Below are 14,051 nucleotides of genomic sequence, written 5' to 3' on the forward strand. Positions count from 1 at the left end.
AGAGGCTGAACCCTGTAAACCACCTCCCCCATCCTTTCTTACACTCTACGGAGGCCCAACCAGTGGCATTCCAATTTGGGGCACCGTCCCTTCTTCCTGCAGGGGCAGTATACCCCGACCAGCTCCCCGGCATGAAAGTCCCTCCCCTTGGACTTTGTGTGGTAATTCCTCTTCTGTCCGATGCCAGCTCTCTCCAGGTGATCCCGTGCAAAAGCGTGTGCAGACTCCAGGCGGTCCTGGAGGCCCCTGGTATACTCTCATCCCAGGAACACGGCAGTGCTGTTGGTGGGTCTGCCAAATGCCGTCTTTGCTGGCATGAGCAGGGCAGGTGTGCAGGATATGGAGTCCTGTACCGCTGACCTGTAGGCCATCAGTACAGGCGGAATGTGCCTCACCAAGACAAGTCTTGGCGTCGATTTGGAAAAGTCCTGCCAGTGATTTGGACTTTTTATGGGTACCACTGTGGCACCTCAGCTCCAACCAGCGTCTGCATACAGCCCCCAGGCATAACCGACCGAGAAGAACACAATATCACCTGCACCATCAACAGCAAGATCCCTCACACTACCAAGCCCCTGAGTGCAACAATGTCTGACTGTCACATCTGCGCCACTCACCCATCATGTGGTTATTTTCAGGACTGCAACTTCACTTAGAGAGAAAAAGAGGCACAAAGAGAATCCCAAAGGTCTCCCTCTGCGTTGAGTGGGATTCCTAACGATCCTTGAGAAGAGTGTACCTGGAAAGCTAAATATATGGATGGCAAAGCACAGGTATAGGACAGACGCATGCATGTGCTCTCCAGACAAAACCTCCCCCCATTTATACTGTAGCTTTGAGGACTGCAGCACAATCACATACTCCCCTATGGATATTGACTCTGGCATGTGCAGGCTCAGGTCAGGGATGGGGTCTGCCGTTGCCCCTAAGCTCTTGCTCCTGCACTACACAGAAGAGGACTTGGAGGTTCCATGCGTGATCCACCCTCCTCACATCAAGGTCGATAAGTTCCATGCCTCATTCTCCCTTGATCCTCGGTCAAGGGATGTTGAGGGATGACCAATTTGAGATACCCTGTGGACCCAAGCGAGTCAAAAGAGACACTACCAAGCAGTACGACCGGACATCATAAGCAAAGAACTTGCAGAGGGGAGGCTGGCCCACAGAGTCTCAGCATCCCTCTGGGAGATGATTGTGTCCCAGCCTCGGCTTGACTACACTCCTCTTATTAGAGCCCTCCTTGGAAGGGATGACATTACAGGAACCCTTAAAGGACAATTCCGGTATTTTGAACATTGAGGCCCCTTTCTGGGTTGTCTAGGATGAAATAGAATGGTTGACACCGAAATGTTGACTATTGGTCCTGTCTCGGGTATTTGGCTCATTTAGAATCGCCCCTACCTGCTTCAGAATGGCTGGTTACGGGCATTCACAAACCTGTCCAGAAAACAACCCTAAATGTTCGTTTTCAGAAATGTGCAACTCACCGAGTGGTTAGTGGTGATCGTTGATGTTCCAAATCAAGTATCGTAGCGAAATACAGTTTCTGTCGTGTTTTATTTGCCATATTGTAAATCCAATAATTTCTGTTGGAAGACTCATTGCTTGTTGACCGTAAACGGAAAGGGGGGCTGGTTATAGTCTTTTTCGCTCGGTTCTAGCCCTACTGTTGAGACGGAGAACCGAGCGAAAAGACTACAACCAAACATAAACAGCCCCCCTTTCTGTTTCCGGTCAACAAGCAATGAGTCTTCCAACAGAAATCAATGGATTTACAAAATCCAAATAAAACACGACAGAAACTGTATTTCGCTACGATACACCAGAAAGGGGCCTCAAAGTTCAAAATACTGGAATTGTCCTTTAACACAGACCTCCTGTGACAAAGTCACGTTTGTGACAAAGACACGACTTCACCAAGGGGGCCTATCGGTTGGTGTGTCCTGATCAATACAGGAGAGGGCACAAATCTAGGCTGCATTGCTTCCAATCAAGCTCCCACCAAGGTCTGCGCCTCAAGGAAGCAGTGGGCAACGATGACACCCTCCACGACCTCAGGCTAGCTGTCCATTATAGAGACCCTGAATTGGGCTTTTCCATGGCAGGGGGTTCCATGCCATACCCCCCTTCCTAGACTCCCTTTCGTGGGGATCTGAAGGGGGCTTGGGGTTGGTGAGGTGGTGGGACATGGGTGGACATGTGGAGGGGGTTGGTACTGTGCATTAAATGTGTTTAAAATGTAGCAACTCTGCTTTTATTCATAAAAGCACCACACAGGTTGTTTAGAGGATCTCTTTTATTTGTTCCTTAACACTGGTTACTGTAGGTCATAACCACGCTGAATATGTACTCTCTCTACCTTACCCATATCTCACCTCTCCAAGGCCTGTCCCCTCCTCCTAAGCCCCCAAAACACTATATAACTACAGCAAACTCCCCAGCTTTCCCCCAATTTTCTCTTTATGTATTATGTATCTTCTTTTAAAATTTTTAATAACTGCACACAATAGGATGAGTCTCCTTTGCTGTTTTTTGTACAGCAGATGTTGCACTTCAATACTCATTTATTTTGTGTCGTGTTTTTAATAGTATAATTAAAAAGTGTTATTTCCCCAGAGTTACCATGCAGTTACCATGGTTTTAACATGAAACCTTGAGAGCTAGCAAAAATAGTTGTGTTTTTCCCAGTATGGCACATGCCCGGACAAGTAGGCCTATTGAAAAAAATGTAACCACCAAAGCCTATGTAATACGGTACAAATAAATAACGGGTATTTCCTATTTAAGCCCACGCCCACCCACCCACGTTGTTGCACATGGATAACACAAGGGGGCAGCCCATTGCCATGATAACGCATGTCTATAAATTTAATCCTTTGTTTTTGTAGAACCTAATTTCTGATCATTGTGTAATCCACCACAATTGCGACAACATGTGTATTGGAGGTATCTAGGTCTATGCCCTCGGCCGTTTTTCCTTATATTTTTGATGAGGCTGTTGTGGGGCTTCTACTGCACCAACATGTGTCACAAACCATACGATATTGTAAAATAAGTAGCCTTTTGTCGTAGGGCCTACTACTACTCCCCCATGTTCAATAGTACTATCTGTCACCATTAACCATTTTCCTTCCAGATGCTATTCATAGCGTTCTGTGTATCAGATACCTTATTATTCCACATGGTTTGGGTTACGAACATCAACAAAAGCCATCCGGTTGCGTCGTTTTCCCACCTAGGTAATTTGTACAAGCTTCCATACTAACAAAAGAAAAAAAACAGGGCTTTACTGGGCCTTTAGGTTACAAGAATGCAAACAAACAAGCATTACCTCATGCTCCTCACTCCATTTATCCAATCCTTCAACACTTATTTCTTCCCAGTGTAGGCCTACACACATTAACATTTTTTTATTTACCCAAAACTAAAACTATGAAAATGTTATGTCAGTGTAAACATCGTATCCCGGTAGTCAAAGTCAATATTAAAATACAAAGTAAATATAGATTTTATTAAATGTAGTGGGGCTTGTGATTCACTTACAATATTGTTCAAATGTACATGATACATATTTGAAATGTTTTAAGATAAATAAAAAAAAAGCCTACTTCAGCCACGTTGCCTAGGTACACCATTATTACCTCCATTTAATGAATATATAATCCATACAATGGGCCTGCTTTATATGCATAATGGTCATGTGGGTGTATTGAAGCCGGATTTGATTGACTCCTAACAGCTGGTGGACAGTGAAAAAACAGTAGATTGTTAATTAACAAAATAGTACAAAATCAGTTGTAAGCATGTGCTTTAGCTTTCTGGCTATGTTTAAACCTTGCGTGTCCTATCAGCTCTCCTGGGCTCTGCTGGACAGCAGAGATGTATGAGACATGCGTCTGTTTGTTGTACCAGAGAGCTGCAGGTTGATCAGATATGCTAGATTCAATCTGCTGGGTCTTACCTGTAGCAGCTGGCCAGGGCTGTGGAAAATCCCTGAACACACACACTAAATAGGGAACACACACGGTCGCACACACACACACACACACACACGCACGCACGCACGCACGCACGCACACACACACACACACACACACACACACACACACACACACACACACACACACACACACACACACACACACACACACACAATAATCTATAGGGAATATGTTTGTTTTCATAGAGAACAAAACAGGAGAAAGTAGTCAGAGGGGAGTAGGAGATGAAAGACAGCTATGATAGATCACATGGTAGTATAGCATAGTGAAGCATAGTGTATGATCATTATCTAATTAGTTAATTAGTATTACCTTCTATTTCATTATTTTTGTCCCCTTTTCTTCTGAATTTCAAGTGCTTCCCTGCAACAGTCAAAATAAAAATAAATCGATTTTAGTCCTGAAATTAACATTGTGCATGTATCAATAGAAAAATACTATATGAAATCAACATCATTTTACTTTTTGAAATTTTCAACAATGTAATCCTGCAGGTCAGGTAAGGGCCCATTAATCAGCTAATCCTGTTGTTGAAGAAGCACAGAAGTTGATCGCATGCTCTATGCTAGTCAACTAGGTCATCCAGTGGGTGGGATGTGTAAGGTAAACTAGTGGGTGTTTGCTATACCATGTATTCATTACAGGTGAATGTGGCCATCCGGTGGGCTCTGAATAGCGCTGGTATGCTTGTCAGTGTTGTGCATGAACTAGTTAAAAAGAACTACTACATTGAGTTCATTTTTCTATGAACTTGAACTGAACGTAACAACTTTTTAACTGAACTTGATCTAGTTCCGATTTTGTGACATTCTGAATTGATGTTTAGGTCCAGATTACATGTTTATTAAATAGAGTTACTGCCTTAGTTGTGATGAATGGAACAGGCATACAAATAATATCCACAACAATCTGAGATTGTAGTGATGGGCAGCTGGTAATGGAGAGGATTCATTTTAAAAGATAAGCATGGAATACTCACTCCAAAAGTTTTTCTTCGGTTTCTAAAAAAACTGTTAATGAACTAAACATGAACTAGTTCAAAACTGAATTGGTGAACTATGAATGTGAATTTATTCATTTTCTTTAGTATGAACTGAACTTTGAACTAGTTCATGTGAAGTGTGAACTTGCACAACACTGCTGCTTGTACACACACGTGTCGTATTTGATTTCAGCTCTGCCTCATTGGGAAGGCGGCCAGGCAGCGAAGAATAGCGGTCTCCTTGAGCTTGTTGTGTTTCCCAGAGCTTTGTGATGTTCAGAGTCACACAAAACCCTGTGACATGTGAGGACCAATCACGTCAGGCCGTCTGTCGAGAGAGTCACGCACACGCTTCACGTATGATCACATGCATCCAGCAGCAGGTCATAGCGGACATCCACTGGAAGCAAAGGGAGATGACTCACACAGATATACGTATACGTCTTGCATATACATGACCCCAGACACACACCCACATATAAACACACACACAGACACACAAAAGACAAAAAGAGACAGGGTACAGAGTACAAAGATGTAGAATTCTCTGCTATCAATTGATCTAGTTTAAGTTATGTATGACCTAACAGTTCTATATTATAAATGGTTAACATACGTTTTCTTATGCCCTATAATGAAATACCAAAGATATGCCAAACTAAATGAAGATGCCAAGACGCTGGTTAGGTTCATTCCAGATTTATTTTAATATGAAACTCATCAGCCAAGTACCCGGTTTAAAACATTCAATAAAAGAGGTGAAATATAATGCAACATTATAGACTGAAGCAGTTTTGAGAATCCTCAGATAAAGCCTTTTAATGTGCAATTAGTAACCACATATTTATGAAAGGGCGTTCCTCTATAATCCTTCAATGAAGACGAGGCATTGAGCCTCAGGATTGCCTACACGCAGCCCAGCCCTGGACCCCGGACCGCGTTGCCTCTGTGTGAATGCAGGCTGTGGTTTGCCTGCTGTACCTGCTGATGACAGCTTAATCGACGACCCCTGGCCCCTCTGCGGAGGCCCTCTGTTTGTCCGTGCTGACAGACGGCGATCAGGCCGGGGGGAGATGAGTGAGAACGCTGGGAGATCCAACCTGGGTCTCTGTGGGCACCGTGAAAAGATTGGTCCAGGCCATTCAGACCGGACACAGGTTCCCATGTTACACAGGGTTTGCAATAGGATTGCACACAAGCCCAAGTACACACACACTCACTCATGCACACATACAGACAGACAGACACACACACACGCATGCACACTTGCTCTCTAACACCGCCACACATACAGACACACACACACACACACACACACACACACATTTGTGCGCATACACACACGCACACACACACACACACACACACACACACACACACACACACACACACACTTGCTCTCTCAAACACAGCCACACAAACAGACAAACACACACACACACAAGCATATTTAGTTGATTTTGCAATCAGACTCGTCCCCAATCCCGTCCATCTATCTAAATGGGCTCCTGGTTTATCTAGATTGAAGGAGGCCCTTTTAATGATTCTTCATGCTGTGCTGATCTGGACTCTGGCTCCAAACTCCTGATGACAGACAAGTACAATAGATTACTAGATCCATCAGAAGCCCCTTTAGATAGACAGACAGGACGGGGGAAGGGTTGGCGGGGACGGGAGAATAGTAGTGGGGAGAGGAGACGGAGTTTGGGTGGGACGGGTTAAAGCAAGGGCCCAACATGAGTCTAAATAGCGTTTGATAAAAGGTTTTTGGGGGACAGGGTGGGGGGTGACAGAGGGACTCAGGTGCATGAGAGCAAAGTATTCAGATGAGGGGGGAAGGCTGTATGACACGGACAGCGGTGAGGACTCACAGGGCACTAGAGTAGAAGATAGAGACCAGACCGTCGGTTAACACAACCACACACATCCTCTGTAGTCCAAGCTGTGTTTTTTTAAATCCCCTCCATTGCCTAAGGGATGTTGTGGGTGGAAAGCAGACATTTTGAGGATGATTGGATATAAATGTGTCCCGCAAACTGAAATGAGGGCCCTGATTCTGTTCTGTCTTCTGATGAGTAAGACCAGTTCAACCCTTGCACAATTCAACGGATACAACTGCGACGCAAACTTCCACAGCAGATTCCCTGGTAAGAAAACTCAACATCAAATATCACCTGTCTTACCTGTCTCCAGGTCATCAAAACATATATTTATGTCTGTGTCATCCTATCCTATATAACCTCTGCTTTAAGACTTTCCCTATATAGTTTTACCGCTTGGTTATTTAACACACTTTTATCCAAAGGGCCTTGAGAGTGAATTGAGGTAGGGGTGACGCGCTTTGCTCAAGGACGCCTACAGGTGGTTGCCAGGCGTCAAACCCACAACCTTTATGCCAAGTGGCTAGGCACACCCCAGCCAGTAGCCAGAAGCCAGACGCTGTGCGGCCTCCTGGTTCTCCCCTGTGCTCCCCTCTCCTCCTCCTGGTTCTCCCCTCTCCTCCTCCTCTCCTCCTCCTGGTTCTCCCCTCTCCTCCTCCTCTCCTCCTCTCCTCCTCCTGGTTCTCCCCTCTCCTCCTCCTGGTTCTCCCCTCTCCTCCTCCTCTCCTCCTCCTGGTTCTCCCCTCTCCTCCTCCTCTCCTCCTCCTCTCCTCCTCCTGGTTCTCCCCTCTCCTCCTCCTGGTTCTCCCCTCTCCTCCTCCTCTCCTCCTCCTGGTTCTCCCCTCTCCTCCTCCTCTCCTCCTCCTCTCCTCCTCCTGGTTCTCCCCTCTCCTCCTCCTCTCCTCCTCCTGGTTCTCCCCTCTCCTCCTCCTCTCCTCCTCCTGGTTCTCCCCTCTCCTCCTCCTCTCCTCCTCCTGGTTCTCCCCTCTCCTCCTCCTCTCCTCCACTCATCCAAACTGTCTTCCATGGGTCTCCCAGCGGAGCGGGACGTCAGCGTGTACTGCGGCGTCCAGACCATCACAGTGAAGATCAACTTCTGCCCCGTGCTGTACTCGGGCTACACCGAGGCCGACCTCGCTCTCAACGGTCGCCACGGCGACGCTCAGTGCCGGGGGTTCATCAACAACAACACCTTCCCCACGGCGGTGCTCTTCAGCATCAGCCTCAACACCCTGGAGGCCTGTGACAACAGTCTGGTCGTAAGGACACACACACACACACACACATGCACATGTGCACACACGTAGGCACACACGTACACACACAGACACACAAAGGCTCGCTAGTACATGTAGGGTACATAGTAGAGTACAAGCAGTGATGATGCGTTAGACAATGATGTTCAATTCTGGACAGAAGGGGGAGGTGGAGGATAGTATCAGTACATTTATTTAGCTGACGCTTTTATCCAAAGTGACTCACAATGAGTGCAGATACAACCCAGGAACTGCAAGAATCACGCCAGTACATACAATGAATCAAAGAAGCAGTGAAGTGTTACATTATAGAAACAATAGATATTATAGTTTAGTTATTTTTCCTTGGTCAAGATGCAGTCTGAAGTGAATATTTCCCAGTCTGCAACAGAAGATGTGTAGGGTTTCTGCTGTCCTGACAGTTTAATAGTGATAATAACTCCAGCCCAAAGGCACCAGGTTCAGACCCCAATGTCTACCCCTATCTACACCTGTTCATTAACCACATTAAAACATAAGAAATGTGTGAGCTGCTCTGGTTCAAATCTTCTACTAAACAACTAAATAGTAATCATTACGATGTTACATCCTATGTGATGTTCACGTCCGATTGAAGGGGTTGAACCCAAACGTTCTGCTCCTCACAGGTCACCACGGCCTTTGGATCTAACGCTTACGGCAACACTTCCCTCATTCAAATTGGAAATATCTCGGGCTTCCTTGACACCCCTGAACCCGCAACGGTCATCAGCTACCTGCCAGGCCTGCTGTACAAGTTCAGCTGCAGCTACCCGCTGGAGTACCTGGTCAACAACTCTCAGCTGGCATCGTGAGTACACCGGAGGGGACACCCGGGGGATGGGAGATTTACCATTTACAAGAGTGGATCTTCCTGGAAAATGTATATCTATATATATTGATATATACATATGATATATCAATATTGAGGTCCTGACTATAGGCGTGATTCAGATGCCAACCTAAAGTGTAGGATGCGGACAAATAAACCGTGTGTACTTTCTTGTAAGTACAAACTTAAGATTGTAAGCTTATAAGCACACGCAAGTACACACGGTTTATTTGTCCATAATGAATGTCATCGCGAATGATGAATGACGAATGATGAATGACGAATGATGAATGATGAATGATGAATGATGAATGACGAATGACGAATGATGAATGATGAATGGTGAATGTCAATATAAAGTTTATCCCGGTTTGCCACAATCAGGATTACATACCCTGAGGAGGCCCAAGCTTTGGAGTGATTTAAGCCCTCAGCTAAGATCTATTTCATCATACACTGCATTTAAAAAGCAACTGAGGAAACATACTGTCTACCTGAAACACATTGTAGACAGATTTTTTTTTTTTTTTTTTTTTTTTTTTACGTTTTGCTTTTGATCCTAATAACCTTGCTTTCAATGCTTCTTTTTAGTGGATCCAATTTTTATGTTTAGCCTGCATGTCTATTGCGTCATGATATGGCAATAGGCATGGAACTCTGTACAAGCCTGCATAGGCTTTGCTCCCGCCTTGCACAGATGTATTTGTGCTAAACAAATAAACTAAAACTAAACTAATCCTAACCCTACTCTAATCTCATTACATCAAGGTGCTAGACCTTATACAGATGATGGGTTTAAACTGATAGATCAAAAGAAAATTCTGCTTATCCAAAGAAGATTCTGCTTGAATATGACAATATTCTCCACGCAGCCCCAGTGTTGACATTTAGTTCTGGCCAAAGGAGAGTTATGAATGTTATCAATAACTTTCAAACGCTTTCTAAACACTTGTGTCCTTGTTCCCTTCCAGAATAGAGTACAATAAACAATGTTACAAAACATAAATGAAACATCAATGAAGTGACTATCAACAAGATATCACCAAAAGTTATCATGCTATGTATTGGCATATTCAATATTAATACATTTGTGAAAATAATGATGCATATATCAATGATGCTTGATATATTTATATTGATAGCTTGGAGAAAATGAAGTATGATTCCTCTGCACTCTGTCCATTTATTTTTCAGACACTTTTTTGGGTTGCTTTATTATTGATTGTGTGCTTTGACTCTTGTCAGCCTGACTTGCATCACTTTGCATAAAAGCCTCTGCCAAATGACTTAATGTCAATGTCAATATAGGATGACAGACAGTCTGTCTATATTGATAGAACGATGACACCTGTATCATGTCTCTTCTCCACAGTTCATCTGCGGCCATTTCAGTCAAGGACAATAATGGTACATTTGTGAGCACGATGAGTATGATGTTGTACAATGTAAGTATAAACTGTACACTGTGTTAATATTGACATTGTATTTCCTTCATTGAAATCTAAGTCAAGAAGTTTAAACAAGGGTTGTGATTCAAAAGTGTGACTCAAAGCTGTGATAACCCTGCTTGTCTAAATATGGGGCATTCAGATATTATCCTTTGGTTCGTTACATCCAGGACTCAACGTATAACCAACCTTTGTCCATCCCCACGGCCGGGCTGGCTCTGAAAACAAGAGTATTCGCTGCAGTGAAAGCCACAAACCTGGACAAACGGTGCTGGATAATATTTCAATAATGATTACTAAAGTTACATTATTCCTGTATCTATTGCTTAAACTCTGATAGTTGACTATGTGTGTCAAAGGGCATTCAGACCATCATGTCATTATAGTCACTTTTACTGTTACACTCATTCACATCACTGCACTGCCTCGCCCAAAAATATTATCTCTTCTGATCAACTCAGTCACCATCCTCCATGTATCAAACCATTATGTGACTGTGGGTCTTGAAGGCGCCAGTCCGGAGCGGAGCGGGACAGATCAGTCATTCTCATTTCCCCTGTGAGGTCAGATCTCTATCCTCCGATGGGCTCTCATGGTTGTGTGTCTCCTGCAGATGGAACATCTTGATGGACTACTGTTACACCACCCCCTCCGGGAACCCAAACGACCAGCTGCGCTACGACCTATTCTTCGGGTAATTTCGCCGGTGTCTCCTCTGCTTCTTTCCCAGACCCTGAATGGCTGGTAAACCATACAAGTGGAGGGCCTCTCCTTGCTTATTATCCTTTTCAGTTTGCCATGTGGGCCTCTTAAGAAATGTGGTCTGGGTTTAAGAGATTTGACCTGAATGATGACCTTGTTTTTCTCTCAGTACATAATCATCTACATGAAGCATTTAGTGGACGCTTTTATCCAAAGAGACTTACAATAAGTACATCTGTCAGAAGAAAGAGAAACAATATATCGCTGTTGTTACAGTAAGGATGTTCATAGAACCAAGTACTCACAATTGTTAGGTTAACCCATTTCCAGATTGCAAACAAAGATAGCTAGGATAAGACACTATACAATGCTAAGTACTAAGTACTTAGCGCTAAGTGCAAAAATGTAACTTTCAGACCGCTAGATATCATCATCCATTTATGAATTCAATTTCTTCAAGTGACTTAGAGTGCATTCTTGGTAGATACATCTATAGGGAGCAGGAAGGGGTTTGGGCATCTTGCTCTACGATGCCTACAGGACCTCTGGGTGTGAATTGGATCACCCTGACCGCTACAAAATCCTGCCCCCCAGATATAACATGTTTCTGTATTTAGGTTAAGTGAATGCCTGGACTGTCCTTACAGTTATCTGGCCAGCACCCCCTCACCGATTTAAAAATGTTTGACCTGTATGTATGTATGTATGTCTATTATGGCACCCATTGCACTCCTGATCATCCCTGGAAGATGGGATCCCCCACTCTGCGTTCCTTCTCAAGATTTCTTCCTTGCTAATTAAGGGAGTTTTTTCTTGCCCCTGGGGGGCTAGGGTCAGGGGGGGGGGTCATAAACACATGGCCTGTTAAGCCCTTTGAGACTGTACCTGTGTTGAGGGCCATACAAATAAAGCTGAGTTGAATCGGTGCTGTCCAGGTGCAACAAGGACCCCCAGACCACGGTGTTTGAGAACGGGCGGAGTCAGTCGGGCCGCTTCGCCTTCGAGGTGTTCCGCTTCGTGAAGCACCGGCACCAGAAGATGTCCACCGTGTTCCTGCACTGCGTGACCAAGCTGTGCCGGGCCGACGACTGCATCCTGCTGATGCCCGTAAGAGCAGGAGGAGATAGGACCCCCGGCCGATGCTAACACAGTTAGCGCTAGATCTCAATCGGTTGTAGTGACGACGTGTGAACGCAGGTGTGTCTGGTTTATTGACGTTGTGATTGGATAGATCTGTGGGCGGCGACGACGACGCGACGAGGAGGGAAGCCAAGATTCCAGCCTCGCCTCGTCTGATAAGGCGGTGATCTCAGCCGGGCCTATCATCACCAGGAGTGGTATGGCTCTCTCTCTCCTCTCTCGCTCTGTGCTGATCTACCGCTCTCCACCACCATCTCTCTCTGTACTGCTCTACCTCTCTCCGCCACCAGCTCTTCCTCGCTCTCTCTCTCTCGCTCTCTCTCTCTCTTTCCCTTGTCTTGAAGTATACAGTATCTGTGCAGTACTTTTGTATTAACCTGGTTTGTCTGTTCACAGATGAAACTCCAGCCACTAATTCACAACTTGGTGAGTCCTTCGACGTATCCTAAATCTACATAGTGACACATAACACCACTATATATTTACACAAGGATTGCCTACACTCTTACAGAGTTGATACACATGTTGATGGTTTCTTGTTGTTGTTTTCTATCAAGCAGGATCCAACCACTCCTCCCTGCCAATCAACCCAGCGACCAGCGCCCTCATATCGGCCGTGGTCATCCTGGGCGGGACCAGCCTCGTCTTCGTCCTGCTTGCGCTCCGCCTCCTTCGGAGGTCCCGCCCCCCAACGATGACATCATCAGGGGTTTGGAACCCAACTTTCAAATGAATTGATCCTAGGTGTACACTCTATACTGTACACTGTATGTAAGCATGTATGTTGCCTTTATATCCATATGTGTGTACTCTTTGAATGTAAACCTAGGATAGTCATTATGCAATTAGCTGTCATGCAAGGGCTTAAATACTATATACTGTATACTCTATATATACTATATTTACGGTATACTTGGTCTTGCCTGCATATTCCTTTGCTATTCACTGGTATTATCAAACATAAGTACTGTAACATTTTTCATTATTTTTAATGTTAATGTGAATTATTAAAAGTGTATAAATACTTAACAAGTTGTAGAAGTGATAATGAGGCACAATTAAAAAGAAATCCATATGTGAGGTATACAAAAGTTTGCATTGGGCAATATTATAAATATGTATTATTTCATATAATAAAATGTGTGTGTGCTGCTTTTAATTGTTCCTATTATTTCAATTTACAATATGAACTTTAAAAACATAACAACATAACAACGAATTTCTCCTACGGGGGATTAATAAAGTTGTATTGTATCGTATAAATTAATACAAAATCTGAAGGAATCTATGTTGAAAGGTGTGGTTGTAATTTCTGTGTTATAACCTCTGCATTGACTGACTGACGAATCTGTTTACTGATAATTAACAACAACTGAGATTAGAACCATAAATAAAAAGTTCTCAGTTGAGTCCCAAGACTGGTGATAAACAGGGTTGATGTATATCCCTGGCAAAGAAAACCAACAGAACTTCTTAACCATTACAACTTAATTATTAGATATCGCCTTCTTATGTGGAACTATAAACTCATATTATTGATACCGAATCAAACCTTTGATCCAAAACCGGCCAGGCCGTCTTTATCAGGGTGATGGTGTGCATGACATCAAGCCCAAACTCACCTGCCAAAGCCAAAATTAGATGAGGCATCCATGTTTTTCACTGTGACACCGATAAAAATGTTCTGAGCGTACATGTGTGTATATCTGTGCATGAAGGTTAGGTACCGTGGTGTTAATAAGAGGAGAAGGTAGCATGTCACAGCCGGGGTTGGTCCAAGACTCTTTTTCTT

The 14,051-nt window shown here is 44.2% G+C and overlaps 1 protein-coding gene across 1 annotated transcript; it reads left to right on the forward strand.

The window, feature by feature from the left end:
- Window positions 1-7,024: 7,024 nt before the first annotated feature.
- Window positions 7,025-12,992, forward strand: LOC311342393 (zona pellucida-like domain-containing protein 1; the record flags this gene model as incomplete). Its single annotated transcript, XM_084467233.1, has 10 exons — window positions 7,025-7,130; window positions 7,902-8,122; window positions 8,767-8,948; window positions 10,342-10,414; window positions 10,588-10,685; window positions 11,031-11,111; window positions 12,055-12,226; window positions 12,351-12,456; window positions 12,656-12,685; window positions 12,820-12,992. The coding sequence occupies 10 exons, from the start codon at window positions 7,025-7,027 to the stop codon at window positions 12,990-12,992; spliced, it is 1,242 nt and encodes a 413-aa protein (XP_084323359.1).
- Window positions 12,993-14,051: the final 1,059 nt, after the last annotated feature.

Source organism: Micromesistius poutassou, assembly GCF_964030765.1.
Source record: "Micromesistius poutassou genome assembly, chromosome: 4".
NCBI lineage: Eukaryota > Metazoa > Chordata > Actinopteri > Gadiformes > Gadidae > Micromesistius > Micromesistius poutassou.